General features: G+C 44.5%; 1 protein-coding gene across 5 annotated transcripts in view; it reads right to left on the bottom strand.

The window, feature by feature from the left end:
* The window catches only part of LOC149351105 (uncharacterized), a 123,701-nt gene that overhangs the window by 30,826 nt on the left and 68,615 nt on the right, over positions 1–24,260 (bottom strand). For all 5 annotated transcript variants that reach the window (XM_089580348.1, XM_089580344.1, XM_089580345.1 and 2 more), the window contains 3 exons: positions 22,305–22,645; positions 12,486–12,660; positions 187–328 (listed from right to left, as the gene is read on the bottom strand). In XM_089580348.1, the coding sequence (XP_089436474.1) occupies positions 187–328; positions 12,486–12,660; positions 22,305–22,645 (658 nt within the window). The remainder of the gene's footprint in view (positions 1–186; positions 329–12,485; positions 12,661–22,304; positions 22,646–24,260) is intronic.

The raw sequence follows: 24,260 nt of genomic DNA, 5'->3' as shown, positions 1-24,260 counted from the left end.
TCTATCAGTGAAGCTAGGTAATCTTACTAAAATTGTCTTCAACTCAGAGTTAAGTTTTGAGTGAAAACTTAATAAATTTGTACACGGCTGTGCACTACCAACTCTTTGCTTAGGCTCAAAATCATTTCTCATTACTTTCCTGCTCCTGAAAAAGAAAAAAAAAAAAGATGCTAGAAAGGTGCTTGCCTGTACTGCCTCTCCGCAGCATTTTCTTTCTTTGCCCGCCGCCGTCTTGTTGGAGGCACTAAGTAGTCATCTTCAAGGTTCTTTGGTGGGCGCACTCGACGCTTGCCAAGTGCTTCATTACTTCCATCCTCCAAGTCGCCATCTAGTAATACAAGGAATTATAATAAGTTAGTGGAAATGACTCCTTTTTCTTTCTTGTAGCAGTAAAATAAACTTGTGCATGGTTTTATAACACATAAAGGAGCATTTGTTTTTATTCTGGCTTCAACAGGAGTCTTGGAAGGATGTACTATTGCCTACATGGTGCTTACACGACAACAAAATATGCAGTTTCTATTCAGCGATGCATACCAGCTGCAGTCTACTGCTGATTCTTGTGGCTGTATCATACCACAGAACTAATATTAGTTCCAATGAATCCTATTTGCAACTCATGTCATTTATTGGCCACTACAGAGAAAAATGTAATTTTGCAAAAAAATGAGATTGAAGACTGAATGGGTTTGGGTACAACTGCAGAGCACCAGAACTATGTTTCTGCAATACACAAAATGCGAGGAAAATTCTTCAGTGCAGACAACTGGTAGATACGGCCGCCTGTGTGACATCGCATGGAGAATTGAAAAAAAAAAAAGAAGATGCAGCTTTAGGTGCTCTGTATTTGAATGCGACACTTCTTAGTAAGACGCACCTTTGTTCTGGCATAGCTGCCCACAAAATGCCATGTGGACAAATTTAGACAGCAGAGCTATTTTGGTGACATTAAAAAATACTTCCAGCACCGAAATAGAAACCATGATTAAAAAAATTTTAGATTTGTAGCAACCATCTCAAAGTAGAACCCCCTTCATAATGTGCTTTAATAAATAGTGTACACACCTAGTGTACACAGTGTACACATGTAAACAGTGTAAATAGTGTACACAGAAAACTGTTCAAAACATGGATTTTCTAACTCTTACTTTGCCTTTTAAACATGACCTTCTATTATCTCTTTCATGACCATGCCCATAGGCCAACTGACATTAACGTCGAACGAGTTCACGTACTGCAATACCTAAAAAAATTGGCAGAGGATCAGCTTGGCTAAGCCCGGAAATCGCGAAAGCAACTTCATCCGTTTCTTCAGCCCGCCGTCGTTTCCTAGCTTGAGCGAATCGTTGCAGCCGTGCCATATGCATGTCGGACGACATGGCCTGGATGAAACGCACAGCGTGGTTACGCCAGGACGACTGCGACGAGCTGGGTCGGAGCCCGATATATCTCCGTCTGGCGTGACGTCATCACAGCGAGCGCCTCCTCGCGGCAGCGGCGCGCAGCTGCTGCTCGCCGCACCGTGGTTACACTGGGATGACCGCGACGAGACGAGTTGGGGCTCTGTCTCTCTCCGTCTGGCATGACATCACAGCGGAGGTCATGCCAAAGGTCAAACGTGGTTACACCACCGGGACAACGCTGAAGGGCTCAAACTGCGAGCAGTATTGCTTTCGCAATAAAAATCGCCACAAATCGACTTGCAACATCATCCGATGACTACCAGTGTCTTTTGTAAACAAACATGGCATCTACCTCACACACACACGCTTGAAACGAAAACCGTGTCGATCGAATGATTCCAGTTCTGCTTTATCAGAATTTCTGGATCTAAATAGTAGCGAAGATTCTAGTGATGATGCGGGGAGCTTCGGATTTACCTCAGACAGTAAGTCTTTGCTAATTCTACCTGGACCTTCAACGGGTGTTCGCAGGTGAGCCTCATTTCTATCTTCAATGTAGTTTTTTGATGTTATGATTGTTCCACATATGTTCACAATGCTTTATTTTTGCACTTCAGAGTTCCACCAACATACAGACGTGATCACTTGCCACCAGCATAGAAGCACATGCAGTTCTGTCCAAAACGAAGTCTAGTTGCCCACCTGGAGGAGGCAGGTGTGGCTTCCCAGGAATATTTGAAAGCACTGGACTTCATTCTCCTTTTCTTTTTTTCCCCAGCAGAAATAGTGAAAGCTGTTTGTGCTGGCTTCAATGTGCTTGGATACACACTCTACAGAAACCGAGCTATTCTCGCCCAGCTGGCTCATGGCAGGTCCCCTCAGATGAAATGAGGCTGAATGGACTGATTTCTACATGGGCATTAGGAAAGTCCCTCGCTTGCATCTCTATTGGAACAAGGACAATATATGTGGGGACCTACTCCCACAATGGATAATGTCGTGACAGCAGTTTGTTGCGCTATTTGGGCTGCACTTCATCTCAAACTAGGATGATTCATTCGAATTTATTCTGGTTAATTCGAACTGTATGACTTTGTCAACCCACGCTCCATTAGAAGCCATGTAAAATATAGCCCGTTATTTCGAACGTGAATGGGTGTGCCATCGATAATCGAACTACGCGCCATAAGCAAACTTTGTTACTATACGACCAAGAAGTACAGATTATTTCAGATAACTTCTATACCTCTGCACACCTTTTCACTCGCCTGCTTAACCGCAAAACACTGGCATCTGGGACACCGCAAAAAATATTGTCATGGATTTCTACATGAACTCAAGACGCGCAATGGGAGAAGCAAGCACAGCACGACAATCGTCGGCTACGCGACCTGAACATTCTCTACCTTCAATGGAAGGATTACAATGCAGTAAACATGATGAGTATGATGCACTGAGAATGTCAGTGCTCTCTCAGGAGAGCGAAAAAGGGTGACATGTGGACTTCACTATTTCAGGCCCAGTGATTTAAATTAGAATCACTAAATTTTGGGGCCTACAGTCTTGAATTAAGCGAGAAAGTCTTGCTGCTTTTCCAGCAGTTCCGCCATTTAGGTATTCATCTACATATTTTAGCAGCCTTTCACCTGACTGACATAAGCTAGTAGGTAGGAGAGATATAGAAACGGTACGCTTTGCTGTCACCATTGCCTGGTGCTGTGTCCTCCCTTGCACCGTGTAGAAGAAAGAAAACCATCTTTGGTTTTCTCTAATCTCATGGAAGGGTAAAAGTAAGCCTCACGTTACTCCTTAAAAATAAATTCTTTTGGCTAAACACATTTACAAGCGCTAAAATGTTTCGCAAATAATAATGATACCAAATGGAATCACTGGGACCTGGAGCCCGTACTGTAGAATAATCAGCGCAGACGTATTTGAGATACCCGTGTGACTGTTTGTGTTGTGCAAATGTTGCCTTTTTCACAGTATATATGCCTCAATAGACATTTTTCCAAAGAATATGCATACATTCATCACACGCACTTTCATATGGAAAGGAAGAAGTTTCAAGAGCGGCCCATCAGACGTGCTGAGGAGTTGATTCATCCGATGATGAAGAAATAGCATTCATTCATTGCACGTGGACCAGACACAACAACCCGAATGCAAAGCATGAGACAAAAGAATTGAACCTCTATGGAATATCCTCCATGCCAGCAAACTGCAAACTGCAGGACGATGCAGAATCGAGTGGTAGTCGACTACACCAAAGGTTGAAAGCCATACAACTTTCAACTTCCGAAAAGCTGACCAACTCACCCAGCAGTTCATATTGTGTGAACAAAAAAGTAATCACAGAAAAATCCTTACCGTGGATGCAACACGATACTGCTGAACAAGGCAGAAATCATGAATAGGAACCCCCCCTGAAAGGAGCACCTTCACCGTACGAAAGGAGCACCTCACCCGGCGTCCTTCATGGTGCGACGTGGTAGCGGTGGAGCCCCCTCACAAGCGGCAGCATCACTTGTGAGGAGGCTTCATCATCACTTGTGAGGGGGCTTCACCCATGGCCACCTCGACCAGACAAGTGGCCGTGCTTCACTGTCCAAACTGTGAATGGCACGTGACGAGCGCGATTTTTTGGCACAACAGAAGAACCATGCAGGATGGGAGCGAGGGTAACGCACAGTAGTACCAATCAGCAATCCGAAGCGGTGTGCATGGTTGGCTGGCTGATGCATGGCCAACAGCCGCCGTTACCTGGCGTGAAGCTCATAAAGGCGAAACCAAAACTATGTGGTTGGACAATTCTCAGAGATGGCCATCTGTTTTTCGTCCCGCCTGTCATTGCATGCACATCACAGGTACGCGGGAGACTCTGCTGCATGCAATTCAGGTTTGAGTAGGGCTATTTTGACGACCGCTTGCTATGCTGCTCGTTCCTAGATGCGATCTCCCCTCGGCAGTCGGTTCGAATTAACCGGTGCCACCTGAAGTAGCAAGCATCTGACCTTAGACTTACATGGGCATTGGCTGGGACTGAGCCAGCAGTTTGAATTATTCAGATTTCCAAATTAATAAGGGTCGAATTAGCGAGCTTTACTTATTTCCAAATTTTTTATTGCTTGCTCATACTGATATAACGTGTTTTCGTTTCTTTTTTGCATTCTTTTTTAAAAAAATTGATGTTTTTGCCTTAACGAGGCATGCAGGCAAATAAAGTGGCCAATTTGTTTTAAACTCTGAATTAATTTTTTCGTAACCCTTGGGTCTTATCTGTCTTGTGACAAAAAATCGTAGAGGAATATGCAGAATAAATTGATAAATTATTATTATTATTTTTTTTTTATGTGGGGTGGTCAAAAATTGTGAGTGAACTGCACTTCTAATGATCTCAGTGCATCGTGAATTCCATGGGTTTCTGACAATGGAGCATCACCATCTTATTATCACCACAAAGAGGAGAAATCACTAGATCAGAGGTTCCGTAGGTTGCATTGCTGCATTCCTCTAACCAAAATAAAAGCATATAAGGCAATAAATGATGCAAATGAGGGATATAAATTTTAAAGTTAATTTTTTCAGCTTTCACTTTTTCTGCTATTGCCATCACTCATCCCTTCGGCATTTCATAACAAATGGTATGGTTAAACCTAGATTTTACGAAGTTGGTAACAATGGCACTTTACTTCGTAATATGGAAATTTCGCTACCTTGAAATTCGTTTCCTAGCATGCAAAGAACCCGCCAAAAACTTGCAAAATATAACTAACAGGAAAAACCTTTATTTGCGAGTAAAGAGGCCCTTTTCTTCTGCCCTTTCTTTGCCAGCAGCAACAGCATTACGCGCGTCTTAACTGCTTACGTTACGAGCTCACGAGCTTCCTCGGCATGTACAGGGTCAATCACACTTGGCGTGAACATGGCTGTGTGTAGCACTGCGCCCCGCGCAGTGCCTGCGGCTGCAGGTGGCGGTGGATTCTCAGGCAGGAGCCACCAGCACGTCGTCTGCTGTCGTGTGGAGCTTCGCCGTGAAGGGCGCTTGCCTCAGGTGCTGATAGGAAACCATCGACTGTTTCAGACCGATCAAACAATTGTTACGCATCACATGCTTCTATAAAATAGTAGCTCAACATTACTAAAACTCTCTCTGAGTGTAACAAGGCAATTGCAGGGCTCTAATTTCATACTGTAGAATGCGAAATGCCACTGTAGGAAATGCTACTGTAGCAGTTCATCTGAGAGCAGAGAAGCATGCTGAAATGTCCCGTGTCCCTGAGGGGCAAAGGGTACAAATTGAGAAGTTCAAATTGAAAGGGTACTCCGAGCGAACAATTTCAAGAATCTGAGGACGCCCTCTCAAAACTGTGAATAGTATTACACAAGCATATTGCGACGGAAGGCGTGTCAAGGATGCTCCCCGTGGGAGACCGCAGCGGGCTCAGATGAAGAACTCGTCATTGTTGGCGTGGTAGCTGTTCCATTGTTCCTTGTGTTGCGTGCATTGTGAATGTGCAAAACGAGTTGGCTGAGCTTGAGCACCAGGTTCAACACAAGGTACTGCTCTGCGTTCGGGCGCACGAACAATGTGTCGTCTTCCACCTTTTCTTGCAAGACCTAAAGCTCGCACTGTAGAGGGTCACTGATGTGAAAAGGGAGAATTTCAAGCCTACCACAAAGCAAGTGCACCCTGCTCGAAGCATTTTCGTCAGAGCGGCTGCATGCAGAACTTGTCCCTGATGCGATCCCTAGGTTTTTCTGTCAAAAAGGCATGGCTGAACCATGACATGGTTTGGCTTAGTTTGGTTTATGGGGTTTAACGTCCCAAAGCAACTAAGGCTATGAGAGACGCTGTAGTGGAGGACTCCGGAAATTTCAACCACCTGGGGTTCTTTAACGTGCACTGACATCGCACAGTACACGGGCCTCTAGAATTTCTGGTTCCTTAGATTTTCTCGCGTATGAGATGCGTGTCACCATTGCCAAGCGCCTCTGCTAAAAGAAGAAACATGAGGTAAAGGCTTCTACTTCCAACTCTAATTTCATTACATTTTGACAGTTCAGGTGTCTCTGTGTGAGGAGCTTTGCGTGAAGTGTTGACAGCGATCAGTACATGGAGAGTCACCCTGCGACAGGATGAGCAGGTATACTTCAGCACGTGGCTGCATCCGCGTGTCTCCTTTCTTCACGCAAGGGGACACACTACACGCCTCTGTGCTAATCATTGCAGAACCCATCAGCAGCACAATTACTTGTGTGCGGACAGGCTACTAGAAGAGCCCACTGTTGAGTAAGAGGTCCTGATGGCTCTGCAAGATGCTTTCCCGCATGGCACGCGCCTGACATGCTCACGAAGCTCCTGCAGAAGCTTTATAGAAGCTCAGGCACGTGTTGGTCTCATCAGCACAGGCACGGCCAGATCTCCTGGGCCATGCTGAGCAAGGTTCGGTTCGACGTGCCCAAGAAAGCAAGCAAGCATCGAAGTTGTTGATATATGGCATCTCGTTTTAACATCCATTGCTGCCTTGTCATTAATTATAGCTATGCGATTAAGATGAAAATGTTCCACAGAGGTCTGTCTAGTTTGGGATGCAAATTGAAGCGAGGAATGAACACCAACCAAGTTCATGCAAGAAAACACGGTGTTTCGAAAACTTGCTCGATGTGACTGCGGGCGAGCAGCAGCTAGCCTTTTAAACACACATATAGTTGACCGCCATGTAGATGAATTTAAAGTGTGGATCTAGGAAGAGAAAGGGTTCCGAGAAAGCAAATAGCATTTCCTGGCATCTTCTGAACGCGTCACGACTGAAGTAGCAGCCTTGTGCGCGAATTTGGCTTGGTCTCCAACACAATATTCCTGTCAAAGTCAATCCTGTTGTCACGTGCCTTGCAATGCTCAGCCACTGTTTCGCTCACTTTGACATCAGCTTTGTGCTGCTTCATCCTTTCCAGCAGAATGGGGCATTTTGTACACAATGCCTTGGGTTATTTCTTTAGAATCACAGTCTTTCGAACGGGGCAGGACGCATCCGATGATGGCAATCTGCTTGAGTATTGCTCGCACCCCTACATTTCCGAGAATATGAGCCAATGTTTCGCCAACACCTTTTACATACGGAATGCATACACGTCTTCTCCGCTGGCATATGCTTGGACTAGACGTATATAACTGTCTTGGTTGTGTCTTTTTTGGTTTCATGTGAAGCATGGAATAAATAAACTGGGATATCCTTTTCTTTGGAGATCAGTGAAAAAATAGTTGCCACAATCGCTTCTACAAGAAAACATCACTAATTCAGATTTCAAGAGAGTGGAAAAAAACGTACGAATTATCGAATGGCCCTGCAAAACTGTGAAAAACCGCTCATGCATGAAAGCGAAATTTATTTGGAGGGAACCTGGCCAACTGTTACCTCTTTTGAACATGAAAACTGTGTGACAATAGCGATTGCTCACAGTTCCGTCAAATGTTTTAATTCGTGCCCACCATCGGGAATGGTGGAAGCAGAACTGCTGCACAATGGTGAGAGTCACCGTGGCTTCTTTCAGAGACTGAAATGGTTGGGCTGGACGTTCTTCGCATGCGGTGTTGCATATGAAGAGGCTTCACCGCACAAACAGTGAACAGCACATGACAAGCGCGGAGTTCCGGCAAGCTGGAAGAATGGAAATACTACGTGAACGAAAGCCAGGGAAGCGCGCATTGGCACCGGAGTGGCATGGCGCCTTCGAAAAACAAACAAAAAAAGATCCGCAACAAGGCAGTCATCGTACCAAACAGTGTGAGAATTGGCTGGCCTGCTGATTTGCGCAGCATATTGCCGCTATTGCCTCGGGCTGGGGACGAAGCTCTGAAAACAAAACTACACAGCTGGACTCTCTCTTGGCCAGTTGACAGTAACCTGCCAACCGCTAACACACCTGTCTTTGAGCACATATCAGAGGGGCGTGGGAGACAATGTGGACGAAAATCTGGATGATTGCCTGTCAAGCACGTCATATCTTGACACGAGACCCCTTCAGGGGCCTGCCCAAATTAACCAATGTGAGCCCTGCAGTGTCCCAACAAACGAGCTTCCGATGCCATAGACTTGCATGGGTATTGGCAAGACTTCGGCAGCAATCCGATTTATCTGCATTAACAGGGGCTGAATTAACAAGGTTTTACCACGGCCGCTCAATGGAAGTGCAGTTGGTGCGGCCCGCCGCGTCGCGCCTCAATGGCTGGGGAAGCGCGTATTGGGAGAAGTTCCAGTTTCCGCCGTCATTCTCCGCGAGGGCGCCACCACTCCGTGACAAGCCGCCGCCGGTACGGACGGCTAGACGACGCGGAAGGAGTGCGCTGGCTGTGTTGGCACGTGTTTTCGCTGTAACTGCTCTGCATGACCGCTTGTCTCTGCTAGTTCTGCGTGCTTGTCGTCGGTGCCTGTGTCGACAGCATCCTAAGCGCATGCGACACCATGCCACGCAACTGCTGCGTGCCGCTGTGCACCACAAACGCAAGAAAAGATCCGAATATCGGTTAACATGAGTTCCCGCAGAAGCAGCAAGCTATGCAACATGTTGGTTTCAGCCATTTTTCCCTATTTTGAGCGATGTCCGGAGTTCATTTGCGAGAGAGAAGACCGCAGTAACACCGAGGACCTCTGCAAAGCCTTCCTAACGAAACTACCGCTGCTGACCAATTGGGTAGAAAACATCAGTCTTACGGTGGAAAAAATCATACTTGCTCATAGACCTCTTTCGAGGAAAGTTCTTCGCTTGTAAAATAGGCTTGAATTGCTTCGGTGCATCACGTGGCTTCAAAATAAAACGAAAAATATTGGCTGAGCCTGCTGGCGTCTGGTTGAACTGGCTGTCTTGGGTTGTTTCTTTTGCAACTGTTTGTGTTAACAGTATATTTACGAGGGCAATCCCAAAAGTAAGGTCTCCAAAGGGCTGCGGCCGCAGGGAAACTATATGCGTGGCTGCTCGCTATACTGCTGTGCTCATTGTTCCCCGTCTTCCAAACAAGCCATGACTCAGCGCGAAAGGGACTGTCAGTCTTGGCCCGGCAACCATTTGGAATGGAGCTTCCGTTTGTCGCTACCGCCAGGAGCGAAGTTCATGCAAACGGCGTTCAACCAATCGAAAATTATTGCCAGTTGACGGAAGTGTACGGAGAGTCTTGCATGGATGTTAAAAACTTCCGCAAGTGGTGTAGGGAGTTCGCAGCTGGTCGCACGGAAGTTCACGACGAAAAAAGAAGCGGGAGACCGTCAATTTCTGATGAGACAGTCGCGAAGGGCGAAGAAATGATGCGGCAATATCTGAGGATCACACTCGACGAACTCTGCACTTTGGTTCCTGGCGTTTCTAGGGGCACTATTCATAGGAGTTTAACAGCAAGGTTGAAATATCGGAAGGTGTGCGCAAGGCGGGTTGCGCGAATGCTCACAGACAACCATCAACAACAATGCATTGACTCCTCCCGCGAATTTCTTCCGCGTTCTGGAGATGAAACGGAGACATTTTTGTGTTCTATTGTTACGGGTGATGAAATCTGGACATTCCACTTAACGCCTGAGACCGAACAAGGATGACGTGAGTGGCGGCACTCACCTTTGCCCAAGCGGCGAAAATTCAAGCGAACGCAGTCAGCCGGCAAAGTCATGGCAACTGTGTTTTGGGATCGAAAATGGGTATTGTTGGTAGACTTCTTGGCTCCTGGCACCACAGTAAACGCGGACAGATATTGTGAGAACCTTAAGGAACTCAGACGGGTGATACAAAATCGCAGAAGAGGAACAACGCTCGCACCCACGTTGCCTGCCAAACCATCGCTCTCCTAGAACAGTTTGTATAGGACGCGTCATCAGCCACTGACCCTACAGTCCGGACTTGGCACCAATTGACTACCACTTGTTTCCAAAGCTAAAAGAACACCACGCTGGAAGGCGCTTCACTGATGATGACGAAGTGAAAGATGCGGTCAAACGCTTCCTCAACGGCATAGCGTCGAGCTGGTATGACATGGGCATACAAAAACTGCCCCTGCGTCTGTAAAAATGCATAGACCGCAACGGCGATTATGTGAAAAAGTAGAAGAATGTTCTCCCTTTCAAGTCATCTCTAATTTGCTTAAAATAAACATATCTTTCGATTTATAAAAGAACTGCAGACCTTAATTTTCGGATGACCCTCGTACGGGGTGGTATCCACTTGAAACTATTTCCAGCTAAAACGGAGCAACAGGCTGAACTATAATGCTGAATGTTGCGACCACAAACGTAAGTTTACAAAAATGCACGTTGAATAAGTGGCCCGAAACCTTGTCCCGAGTTCAAGATTGTAATATGTAATAAGTTATCACAGTGGTTGAAACGCCCGTTACTGAATGGGTGACCGCTCGGCGAAGCGCACTTCTGCCTCGATTCTCGGTGTAAACGCACGTGCGATTTGGAAAAGCACAGTGATGGTGACATGCCGCTATCACGCTATCAATAGCAAACTTGCACGTGGCATCACCATAATGTGTGAAACGCAGCTCAGAAAGGCTGAAATTATAAAGCGCGTCGTGCGGACGCCTAAACGAAAGCACTGCCTCGGCCGCTGCGCACAGCTCTCCGCCCGGAACCGTCCCGGAGCGGTGGCGCCGCAGCGGCGGCGATGAGAACTAGGCGCAATACGGCTCTTTCGGGCGACGCGACGGGCCGTACCCAGTGCGCTCTCCATTGAGCGGCCGTGGTTTTACTGTACAACACCGCAGAAAGCTGCAGTCTGCACTCAACGCAGCACCGGATCCATATCAGCAACTTCTCCGGTCCCCAATGCGTCGTCATGACCTCATGACCAATCACATGCAGCAGTGCGACCCACAGTATGCCCCGCGGCGCCAGCTGCATATTTCTACTAAAAAAGACAATTCGCGTTTATTTTTGCCTAATGTGGCTTCAACATTTGAGTATGCAGCACGAAAAACTGTAGGATGCCGCTGCATGCCCGATTTTCACAGAAAGCCCCCTTCAGTGTCCCTTTAAATAGAACATTCTTTTGAATGCAGTTTATATATTGCAAGAAAGATCAACTATTAAGGGGGATGCGGCTTTCAAATCACAAAAATCTAGAAAAAAAAGTTTGAAAACACTAGATCTCATAACTTTAAGGTCTATCTAATTATATCCAGAAAAACTTCCCCCAGAGACAGCCCAGAAATTACTCATAAAAAATGTTTTTGTGGCCCCAGATAGCAGAAAACTGACTGAAATCTCCATGAAAATGCCAGTTTTCTCAAAAGTCTTTTTTTTTACCTGACTTCCCCTGCTTGCAGAAAGTGTAGCAAAACAATGGTTTCATGGATTTTCATGTGGTTTATCACATTGTGTTCCTTGATAAATTTTTATACAGTAAAATTCCTAGACTTTTCCATTACTTTCTTATTTTTTAAATCCGTCACTAATCTGACATGACAAAATGAGTGCATTATGCAAACATGAATATAACATTCTGAATAGAAAAAAATGAAGCTGCTGAAAATATTTGGAGAATGTCATAGCATCAACCCTTCCTTTTGGTAAAGAGTAACTGCAGACTCCTACAGTGTTTTGTTGTCATACCAGGCTTTTTGCAAATTTGGTACAGCAATGAAGCATATAAAAATTTACAATGTAAAAGCTACTCAAGAAATTTCAGTGAAATTTCATATTTAAGCCATTCAGTCAACTTTCCAATAAGCATACAAACTATCATTGCCCTAGCGAAAGAATAATTTCACCCCCGAAACTCGCATCCCACCTTAACTACATTTTCATGTATCTTGGGGAGATACATTAGTTATTTGTATGAATAAAATTTTTTCTATGTGTACCACTGGAAATGATCACTTTTCCCATGGTAAGGAAAGAATTAATTCAACCAACTTTTCTGGTCCTTCTGGAGGAGAAGGTATACAAAATGTATTGAATATATATATAAAAAAAAAGTGAAACAGGGCATAATTGCATCCAGAAAAATACTGCTCGACTGTTTGCAACAGCATGGTTTCAGAAGCTCAAAGGCACAGACAGCTTGAGCCAGCATTTCTGTCTCGGCACTTACCATCAACGGACTGCAGTGCACCTGCCATTACATCAGATCCAGTGGTGGTCGTGCTGGCAGTTCCAGATGTGCTCTCCGAGAGCTGAGTAGTGCATCGTGGCCGGCCACGTTTTCGGGCGGTGGGCACTTTTTTTGTCTCGGCATCAGAGTCTGCACCGACTTTCAAGTGATGAGTCTGCAAAAATGCAATTTATACTTCACATAAATCCACTATACTCTGTCAGAACCATAAAACCATTGCCAGTTCTTCTACAGCTTTAAATTTGATAAGGCAATGCATGACTTCACACCGCTACAGACCAATTAACTCTTTCACTACCGCCACAGACCATCGATATGATCGACGTTTTGAACCTGCTGCCAAAAATTAAGGTCGGCACTCCTGGACAAGCTGTGCCATCCAGTTTGCTTTTATAACACCAACTCTTTGGTGTATTTGGCACTTCTTGGATAAATAATGTGTAGTTTAAAACACTCAAAATCTTGTTTTCTAGTGGTAGCGAAAGGCTAACAAAAATAAATAAGAGTTCACAAAGCATAGTTCAGAAAGCATCACATAGGAACACCTATGTAGTTTGCTATTTCTAGATTTCAACAAGCTTTTCCAACAAGGATTACAAGAAATAAAAATTACAGCAACTTAGCAATGGTGGGCACTAGTAAATTTAGGAAACTTCTTGAATTGTGAAAATTAAAGCAATTTCAGGTTCGAAATAGCAACTCATATTTCCTTCCACAAAACATAACAGCACCAGTGTAAAAAAATTTGAACTGCCACGGTGCTGCAGAAAAGCAATTCAAGAAACAGCTGTCGCACCTGTCACTGTGTGCAAGGGGTAAGAAGCTGGTTCATACGTAAAAAGGTACTAGCTAGGCTTGCATGATTATTGATGTTTAGCATTCAGATAAAATAATAACAGACCAAATTATTTTACTCTTTCCTTGGTAACTGGATTTAAAATCTACCTATAAAACCGTCATACCTACTAAAATCAATTCCCAGAATTATACAATGGAGAAAACCCTCATTTTAATTTAAAGGTAAAAGGCCACCATTTTTCCATATTAAATTTGCTCTCAGTAAACACTACTTCTACGCATAGTTTCTCTAGAGTTGTGGTAATGGTCACGAACGCTTTAGAGTAGGCTTTGTTTCAAGGATAGGTCATTTTGGACTTCATGGGAGTGGAAAAAATGTCTGAATTACCCAAATGTCATCCTCCAAAACTGCCAGAAACTGTTCATGCGAAAGTAAAATTTGTTTGGTGAAAGCTTGGGCAATGGTCACCCCCTTTTAAGATGAAAACTGTGTGCCAACAACGATTTTTCGCAGTTCCAGCAAATGCTTTAATTTGTGCACACTATCGGCAGTATCAGAAGCAGAACCACTCCACAATGGTAAGGGTTTACACGGGTTCTTTCAGTGTGAGTAGCGCTGGAGTTTCTTCACACATGGAGTCACATGCGAGGAGGATTCACCTATGGATTCACCCCTCAAATGATACAAACAGCATGTGACAAGCGTGGAGTTTCAGTGCGCTGGAAGAATGGAACTACCACCCGAACGAAAGCGAAGGAGGAGTGGATTGGTGCAGGAGTGACAAGATGCCTTCAAAAAACAAAGACAAAAAGATAAGCGACAAAGCAATAGTCATTCTAGTGCCCTTACAGGCTCAGCTGGTTTCCTGATATGCGTAACTGATAGCCGCTGAAAATGAAACACTGTCGGACTCTCTCCCAGCCTGGGGACCTGCTGATGGTCAACAAGCCTGCCATTGTGCGCAAGTTATGAGGGCGTGAGAAAACACTGCAATAAGCAATTCAGGACCAAGAACAAATACCTGGACAATAGCTTGTCGAGCAGACCATATCTCGACAAGGCACCATTTTAGGAGCCCGTCTGAATTAATCGCTGCCAGCGCCGGGCAGGATAAACAAATGAGTTTCAAAACCATTGACTTACATGGGTGTCTAGTGGGAATTCGACGGCAGTCCGAATTAATGAGGTAGTATTGTAAAGCCAGAGCTAACAGGGCAGATGGCTCCTTTTGTGGTGTCAACAAAATGCATGCTAGACAATGTGACCTGCGGGAAGTCGCTCTCCTATCACTGCTGAATACCACTTGCATTCTTCAGCAACTGACAGACGTTAGTGTATACGATGCAACTTTAGCTACAGGACAAGCGCAATCTAGCAATGACGTTGGTGCACTTCATACGTCGTATCTGGAATGCTGGCAAACTAAGTTCCAGGTAATTCATTTCACGTGCTTATGCTGCTGACAATGGTATGATTTATGTTAAACTTTGGAAATCTTCGCAGACTGACAATGCAGCAGCAACCACCATTGTAATCAGGTTGCAGCCCACGCAGCTGCAAGCTTCTCCTGCATTAGGTTTGCTTCTTGCCACAAGAGGTGTCCTTGCTGGGGCAGAAGTTACATTTGGCCATAGCCCACCGAGTTGGGAGAGCAGTCCTGAGCTGAGAATGCAAAATGTGCATGGATGAACTGTCCCCTGAAGGTGCTCATGTAAGAGTGGTTGGCTGCGCTTCTCAGCTGTACAATTTTTGTTCAGCACATATGAAGGGCCAGGGTTCCTTGCTTTGCACTGCCAATAAGAATCATGTTTTCAGAAGACAAAGAACAACTGATATATCGCTATTACTAATGGCGAGCCACAAATCTTCATTACAAGGGTGCCTATAGTATACCCCTGTCACACTGGCTATCTCAGTGCCCATTGAATCAATGGCCATCGAAATTTTCGAGGGCCATCCAGATGCACCGCTGCCACACAGCAAATTTCCATGATTACTGAGTGAGTAGAGATAATGCACTCAGACAAATGGCACTAGGGATAGAAACATTACAAAAAAAAAAGGTATGAAGTGAAGCTGAATAAAACAAGACGAATGTCGGAGTAAGTGCTATTTTAACTGAAACTATTTTCTGAAAAAACTATTCAAATAAATCACAGTTTGACACAATTAGAGACAGCGATGTGCACTTAATTTCAGAAGCGTTTGCTTTTTGCCAGCGAAGCTGCCAAAGATCAGTGACCGCCTTTGTTGTGTTCATAGCTATTGTTGCAGCATTTTTGGGGCATTTTTTGGTCTCGGTTGTTGCAAAGTGCGCTAAGAGGCAAGAAAAAGAGAAATAAAGCAGAATGCAGCGATGCCTCTTAACAAGAATAGTGTCAGTTTGTCTACATCTGACCACCGAACATTCTGTGGAGCTGTCATTCTGACTACCGAATAAAAATTGGTGTATAAACTGGCTAATGTAGTCAAAAATTTTACCATTAAATCAAAAAGATTTTTTGTTTATTTCATATTTATTTTGTGTTTTTTTGAAATATGGTGAATGCGATGTTGTTCTCAATGGCCCATGAGGTTCCAATGGCCATTTGTGAACCTCCATTGAGTCGATGGTCATTGAAAACCGCCGTGTAGCACTGGCTGATCCCCATCGACTTCGATGGCCATTGACTCAATGGTCATTGAAGCCCCCCGCGTGACAGGTGTATAACTGTAATAGCTGAAAAGTTATTTGACTTCAGCTGAATTTTACCATTAAATCAAAAAGATTTTTTGTTTATTTCATATTTATTTTGTGTTTTTTTGAAATATGGTGAATGCGATGTTGTTCTCAATGGCCCATGAGGTTCCAATGGCCATTTGTGAACCTCCATTGAGTCGATGGTCATTGAAAACCGCCGTGTAGCACTGGCTGATCCCCATCGACTTCGATGGCCATTGACTCAATGGTCATTGAAGCCCCCCGCGTGACAGGTGTATAACTGTAATAGCTGAAAAGTTATTTGACTTCAGCTGGCCACCTTGCTAGTTAACACCTCTTAGCTTCTGGTTGTGAAGCAAATATGAATAACTAACATTAGTTCCAAATGAAATATTTTTGAATAAGAGCACAAGTGGCTGAAATTAAAAAGATTTTTTTTTTTCACAAACATAGGTATGAAATTGAAATCATTTAGAAGAAATGGGCATGAGCAGGGCATGTAATGCAAAGATAAGAAAACCGAAGATAATAAGTATAGATACCAAATTCTTGCTTGAGTGTTTTCTTCTTTTAAATGATTCGTTATACATTAGTACACTTGGATCACCCCTGGTATCTCCCTACGATTGCTAAATAATTTATATTTATAATAATTATAATTTATTATTATAATAATAATTATAATTTATAAATAATTTCTCCTATATGCTGTTTCGGTTTCATCAAACGAATAATGGCTATGAAAGAAGCCAACAGCCACAGAAACCAAGGGGTACAGGGGATTTTTAATTAATTTATTTATTTTGTGGTGTTGATCAATTTATAATATTACCGAATATGTTATCGCTTAAAGCTAATTGATTAGAAAAGCAGAAGAAAAAACAACCACATGCCGCCGGTGGGATCCGAACCCACGACCTCCGAATTACGCGTCCGGTGCTCTACCACTGAGCTACAGCGATGGCTGTCAAACCTTCTGCTTAAGGGGGTATTTATGTTTACAAATAACCTAACCTTGGGAGTGTTCACCAGCGCCACCCACGTTCTTAAGCGGCCGACGTAGCACGTCCCGAGTTACCGCTGATGTGACGTAGAACGTCATCGAACGGCGAGGGTGGAAGCTGTGTGAGAACCCTCTTATGCTTCCTAAGGCACACAGCTTCCACCCTCGCCGTTCGATGACGTTCTACGTCACATCAGCGGTAACTCAGGACGTGCTACGTCCGCCGCTTAAGAACGTGGGTGGCGCTGGTGAACACTCCCAAGGTTAGGTTATTTGTAAACATAAATACCCCCGTAAGCAGAAGGTTTGACAGCCGTCGCCGTAGCTCAGTGGTAGAGCACCGGACGCGTAATAATGGCTATGGCATGCAAGAAGTGTTTAGGTCATGTGAGGCATGAAAAAACTGCAGTATAATCGTTGGTTGGTTGGTTTATGGGGTTTAACGTCCCAAAGCGACTAAGGCTATGAGAGACGCCGTAGTGGAGGGCTCCGGAAATTTCGACCACCTGGGGTTCTTTAACGTGCACTGACATCGCACAGTACACGGGCCTCTAGAATTTCTCCTCCAAAGAAATCCAACTGCCGCGGCCGGGATCGAACCCGCATCTTTAGGGTCAGCAGCCGGGCGCCATAACCACTGAGCCACCGCGGCGGGCTGCAGTATAATCGTTGATACGTAGTTTTAATTCACTACAATACTTAAGCCAGCCTGTTTCAGGAGCTGGAATGAGCATGTATCAACAGTTATATTGCAGTTTTTTTTCATGTTCCCTTGACCTAAACACGCCCTACACGTTACAGCCATCTTTCGGTTCATGAAACCTGAAACAGAATGAAAAAAGAGATTCAATTATAGATTATTTAGTGGTTGTAGGTAAATGCCATGTGGTGATCCATGTATTCTAATGTCTTATACATACATGATTACAGAAAAGAAAACATGCAACTAAAATTAGGTGTCTATAGTCCTATAAAGCAACGAAATGGATTCCTAGAGAGGGCATGCATAGCAGGGAACATCAGAGGGTCATGTGGGTGGATATGAGATTAGGAAGTGTGCAAGGATAAGGTGGCTGCAGCTGGCACAGGACAGGGTTGATTTGAGGGATATGGGAGAGGCGTTGAGGCATTTTTCCTGCAGTGGACAGACACAACAGGCTCATGGTAATGACGATGATGGGCTATGAAAAGAAAGAGACATACAGGTTTTATTTTACTCATCACGAGCATAATTTATACCCATAAGGCTTATACCAGGCATTATATAAAGGAGGGGGAGGAAGAATGATATAGTAGTGATAGTAATAAAATGGAAATGTGCAAATATCAAATTTTTGGCTGTGAAGTGAATAAGAATGATTGGTTGCGAATTGAACTGAACATTTTTGAAAACCAGTATAGGTTACTTTCAAATAGTTTTGAACATCAGTTAAGGTAGCTTAAACTAAAAACAAACACAATGAAGGTTTATTCACAAAGCACAGCTATGAAAAAAAAAATGCACTGAAAATTTTATTTTCATCCATTATAAGCATAATTCAGTACACCTGCAAAAGCCTACCAGGTATTGTTAGGGGAGAGAGAATCATGCATTAGCAGCGTAGGCTAGCTAATTGTCTACAAAGGATTGTCTGCAATCCTTTGAACAGCACAGTATTGTTCAGTGAACAGTATAATATCATATGTAGACTTATTGCCCACATGACAAAGGGGCTTACTGAATGCTGACATGAAGTACTGTAAGCTGAACAGATACTACCTTGCTGGAGGAGCGACATCACCAGTCAACTACTAGGAGGAGCAAGGCACAGAGCAATGCTGGCAAAAAGAAACTAGACAGCTCGAGAAATGGACACAAATGCGGCAACTTGAGCTACAACGAGAGCAGGACCATCCCTGTCATGCTCCCTTGTGCGCCTTAAAGAGCGCTGGCTTCATAATGATGTTCCAAATGCAGTGTTGACAACCACACATAGTGCACTTAGCCCTCGCGTGTTGGTTTTGCCAGACTACAAGCGCTTTGATGGGCCCAAAGGTGGTCATATACCGAAGGCAGAAAAACAAAACCACGCTGCATAGTCAGCATGGTTTCATTTTTCCCCCGAGTTGTGCAGGCTGGCTTTGACGTTTATGTTTTTCTTGTAAGCTTTCTTCTTGTTCTGTGTGGCCAAAGATAAGCAATCTTTTTATTTTAATAGACAACAATTGCGAAAGGTTGAAAGCGGTTACTAGGGAACAACCGCAGCAGCGCACGCAGAAAACAGGTTTGCTTGTTTCGCTATACTATGCAAGCCCCGCTTGTGTGCGTGCTGCACCTCTTATTGCAATGATCGAAAACAAGATGATTACTGGCACCCATTCGTTTTTGTTGCCAGCATGTTCACAGCCAGTAGTCAACAACACTGTGGCAAGCCGCAGCAACGTGCCGCATGGTGCTGTACTTTTCCCGACACACGAGCGCACACCAGCTGCGCTGCGGCAACTCTCGCAGGCCATCAGTGCAAATTGGTTTTAAAAAAGACTCAACAGTACCCTGCACAGTACTGCTGCATGCTGGCAATAGACCGATTTCACAAGCAAGCAGTTGCGCTATGCCACCGCCACCGCGACGTACCCTGGGAGTTCTGGTACCCCGGCCAGTGAGCGCGACAGCACAGCACTTTGTCTATGCGCTGCTAGGAGTGCTGTTTGCATTGCCACATGGCTCTTCGCTGCATGTGTTCACGTTTTATAGGACGGATGGCTTCCTCTAATCCCTGCCATATGCTGCGATAAGTGCATTGAACAGATGGCACTGGATTTCGCGTAGCCAGGAACAGAAGAATGGTCCACACAAGGAGCATGTAGAAGCCGGTCAGAAAGGCAGCTGGCGAGGCTCCGATCTGCACGTTTAGCTTCCTGTCCCTGTAGATCAGTGCAAGTTGGCATAGCGTCAATTTCCATGATCTAAGCATGCTGTGACATGCAGCAATGCCTTTTAGTTGCCATAAAATTCTGCTGAAGGAGCTGAAGTTGTAGAAAAGGTTGCGGTTGGTTTCATCCATGCGCTACTTCGTGAAGCTGTCTTACCAGCATTCTGCTCAGTGTAAGGCTGCGGGGGAAGATGTGAGTGTAGTTTTAGTGCCATTTTCAGCCTTCCACGAGGCGTGAGCACTCGTTGCGGCTATTCCATGCTCATTACTTGTGCTGCTGCACTTGTGAAAATGCTTTTCTTTTTTCTTTCCCTTCGAATCGGAACTAGAGCCGGGCGACAAGGGTGTCATATTGAAGATTTAGATGCGTGTGTGCTAATGTGAAGCATTCCTGACATTTTCTTGCACATTCACCTTTGACCATGAGTAAATATACTGACCTTTTTGCAGCGTGCAATTCTGCTGCAACATCGCCAGCATCTTACTGAACACTTCCCATTACACACACACAAAAAATATATATATACATACATTTCCTGGCTTAGACGGGACTATTGTAGCGCAATCAAGCATGGTCAGGACAGCACTGAGGGTAGTAACTGGTCACGCAGCAGCTGTTCCGACAGCTAATATAAAACTCTAAAAGGGTAATTCCACTTCAAGACGTTGTGCTCAACCATCTCTAATAGGGGATACTCAAGATTCCGCAAGTATGCTTTCCTACATAACTATGTTACCAAAGACAAGATGGCCAAATTCTCTATAAAATAACTGCGAAATGAGCTTCCGACACCATAGACTTGGATGGGCATTTGGGGGGACTCCAACGGCAGTCCGAATTTCCGAATGAACAGGGGCCGATTAAACAAGGTTTTACTGTAGCAGTCCTGCCCCTCGTTTGTTTTCGGTTTCGGAATGGAGGGTGGTTTCCAGCCCAGCACTGGATGAATGGATGGACGAACGGACAGATGGATGATAATGGCTTTGCTATTTCTTTTGAGTGGCAGATTGCGCTACCTAGCCTATGATTTCCCCCTTGTTAATTGTTTTCCCCCTATTTTGTGTTTAAAATGTCCAATTTGACTATCCCTTTCCCCTCGAAATTCACCCCTCCCTTGACTTCCTCCACCAATCTTCTAACATCCCCTTTGTCAATGCAACGCTTTTCCCATCCACTCGTCCGTCCTCTCCAGCAAATCCCAGCACCCTCTCTATAACTGTCGCTGTTCCCTTGGTGACGGTGGGACGAAGTTCTGCTCACCTCAAAACAAGTGCTCTATGGTCTCCATTTCAGTTTTACAGGTAGCGCATAATATATCCACTTCTTCAATTTTGAACCTGCTAGTTTCCGTTCTCAAAACCCCTGTCCTAGCTGCAAAAAGCCATGAACTACCCCACGAGTTATCAAATAAACGCTCTTTCTTTATGTCCTGCTTTCATGTCCTATATATACCTAGCGCTGATTTTCCATGCATTCTTTCCTTTCACATCTTTTGCACTGTCTAGTATTTTGCCAAGCCACACCCATCACCTGTAAGTACTTCGTTCTTAGCCTTCAGGTTCTGTTCATCCATTTTGTATTAATACTTTTCATGCAAAGATACTTTTTTTTAATAACAATATTTATTACCTCAGGGCATAAAGGGAATTGGGAAGGTAGAAAAAAAGTAAAAAAGACTGCGTGTTAAATGAAGGAGAAAAGGTTGAAGGGCAAAGGAAAAAGGAATGCAGACATTATTAAGCGTAGAGCGCTATGGAACTATAATAGGTATGAGGTTGTTAGAGCTGCATGGAAAGGAGTTATGGTACCAGGTCTCACATTCGGGAATGCAGCCGTGTGCATGATATCAGAAGTGATATCAAGCCCAGAAATCAGACAAAAAAGTGTAGGCAGGTTAGCCTTGGGTGCACATGGGAACACTCAGAATGAGGGAGTACAGGAAAATATGGGCTGGTCATCTTTTGAGGTGCGACAGACAATCAGCAAACTGAAATATGATCAGACTAACCGAAACAGACGAAACAAGGTTGGCAAAAAAGGTGTACAAGTATCACCGCTTCTTCCTCGTCTTCATTAGATCGGCTAACCTTTTGGTTTATTGGTTTGGTTTATTGGGGTTTAACGTCCCAAAGCGACTGAGGCTATGAGGGACGCCGTAGTGAAGGTCTACGGAAATTTCGACCACCTGGGGTTCTTTAACGTGCACTGACATCGCACAGTACACGAGCCTCTAGAATTTCGATGGAGGCGAAATTCTCTGTTTTCTCTATGCTACTATGTTTTCTGCCTAGGCGTCTAGCTGGTGGCTGCACAGTACTGATGCTAGTGACACTGCAACACATCTCTGCTCAAACAGGCAAAAACAAACAAGGCAACACATACCTCCATCATGTGCTCTTTGCAGTCATCCAGAGAGCCAAATCCTTGGCTGCATTGTCCACAAATGAAAATATGTCTTTCTTGGGCTGGTACTGGCTGGCCACCCTCTCCTCTGGGTTTCGATTGGCTGCTACTTGACAGCACCTCACTGCTACCAGTTGATGCCATGCTGGCTAGTGCATTCTCTAGCACCAAAGAGGCATCCATGGGCACACGACTGGGCACTGTCTCAGTTGTCGACTTCGATGCAGCCTCACTGACTGGCAGACTTGCTGGCACACTGGTTGGGGGCTCAGAAGGCTCCACTGGAGCATTCACAGCAGGCTCTATTGTGGGAGAGTCCACTGTAAAAACCAAACAGGTGGGTGGTACAAGTCACTTGTGGTGACAAATGTTTCTGATGGTATTTTATCACTCAAATATTTTTTCTTTTGTCAACATGCTTTTGTGCTGCTTCTTGTGCACTGAAAGACAGTTACATGTAACATGTTACTAAAATTCTTTTTTCTTAAAAACATCTTTAACATGCCCACCTTCACAGATCAGTGTTAAGGCTCTGCGATCCCACATCACTGCAAGTTAAACACAGTGAAAAGATTTTGTGCCACTAGCACCCCTTTCATCTCCTGCCTTCACATGCTACAGACAACAAGGCAATCTATGGGCACTCACTCACTGCCCAAGGTCACTTTTTCAGGGGTGCAAGAGATAAGCAGTCAAGTGTTTGTTCACTATACACCAAGTGCCTTCACGTGGAGCTGTTTAGTAGGCAAGAAGGAAATACGAAATAGGTGGACCAAATGACAGATTGTTTACACGCCAAAGCAATGCTTGTCACTTATAGCGTTATCGCTAGCTGCAAATGACACAGATCAAACAATGGCAGTTGTAAAAGTCTGCTCACTATAGCCCATGCAAGGGGGTGGTAGCGGCAGTAGATGCTCCTGCATATAAAGCAGAACACTGGAAACTACATCATGTGCTCGTAATCTAACATACAACATCTAAGAAAGCACATTTTAGGAACGTTTTATTTTCGACAGGAGTTCAAGGGCTTCTTTCTAGCCCCACATGTGCAGAGACTTGCATGAGACACGCTGCAGTGCTGGAGAGCAATTCTCTGGGCACACATAACAGCATATATGCATCTCACATCGTTAACGTTACACACTGTCTCGATGAAACAAATAAATGTTTTTCTCCCCCCTTGTCAGTTTATTTTGGAGAAAGTTACTCCTATCTTCACATGGGTGGCTTCACAGGCTAGACACAGCAATGCACAAACCAGTGGTGCTACCACAGTAGCAACTGCCCACCCACAATGCAGTAAATCAAGTCCACATCCTTACAATGCCAGTATGGGCACAAAATATGAAGCCCACTTTATTTTTAGTCTTCCCATTTGTGGAAGAAGGTTTCGTTTTATGGGGCTTAACGTCCCAGAGTGACTCACGCTATGAGGGACGCCATAAAGGAGGGCTCCGCATTATTTCCATCACCTGGGGTTCTTTGATGCATACTGACATCGCACAGTACACAGGTCTCTGGCATTTAGCCTCCGCCGAAATGCAACCACCGGAGCCGGGATCAAACCCATATCATTTATAGATAGATAGATAGATCTTTATTTAGACAACAAGGTCTCGGATACAGGGGCAAAAGGCAGATGCACTCTGCCTGACGGGGCCCAAGCACCCGACACAATGCTCAGGACAAGCGGCAAAAGAAGCAAGAGCTTCATACACTCTCATTACAAAAACAAAAAATAATTATACAAGGTAAAAGTAGGAGGAAGGTGCATACTTTTGCAATGACATAATTAAAGTAAATATTTACAAGGCACATCACAACAAGAAAAACACGAGAATTCACAGAGTTGACGGAAAAACAGGGACATCAAGAATTTCTGTGTGAACAACCCTTTAATCATTCGGGCGAGAAAGGAGGTAAGCTTTAGCA

The sequence above is a fragment of the Amblyomma mixtum genome, chromosome 3 (assembly GCF_055824585.1).
Source record: "Amblyomma mixtum isolate Tamu chromosome 3, ASM5582458v1, whole genome shotgun sequence".
NCBI lineage: Eukaryota > Metazoa > Arthropoda > Arachnida > Ixodida > Ixodidae > Amblyomma > Amblyomma mixtum.
The sequence above is the reverse complement of the archived record's forward strand: the minus strand, read 5'-3'. Positions and strand labels throughout refer to the sequence as shown.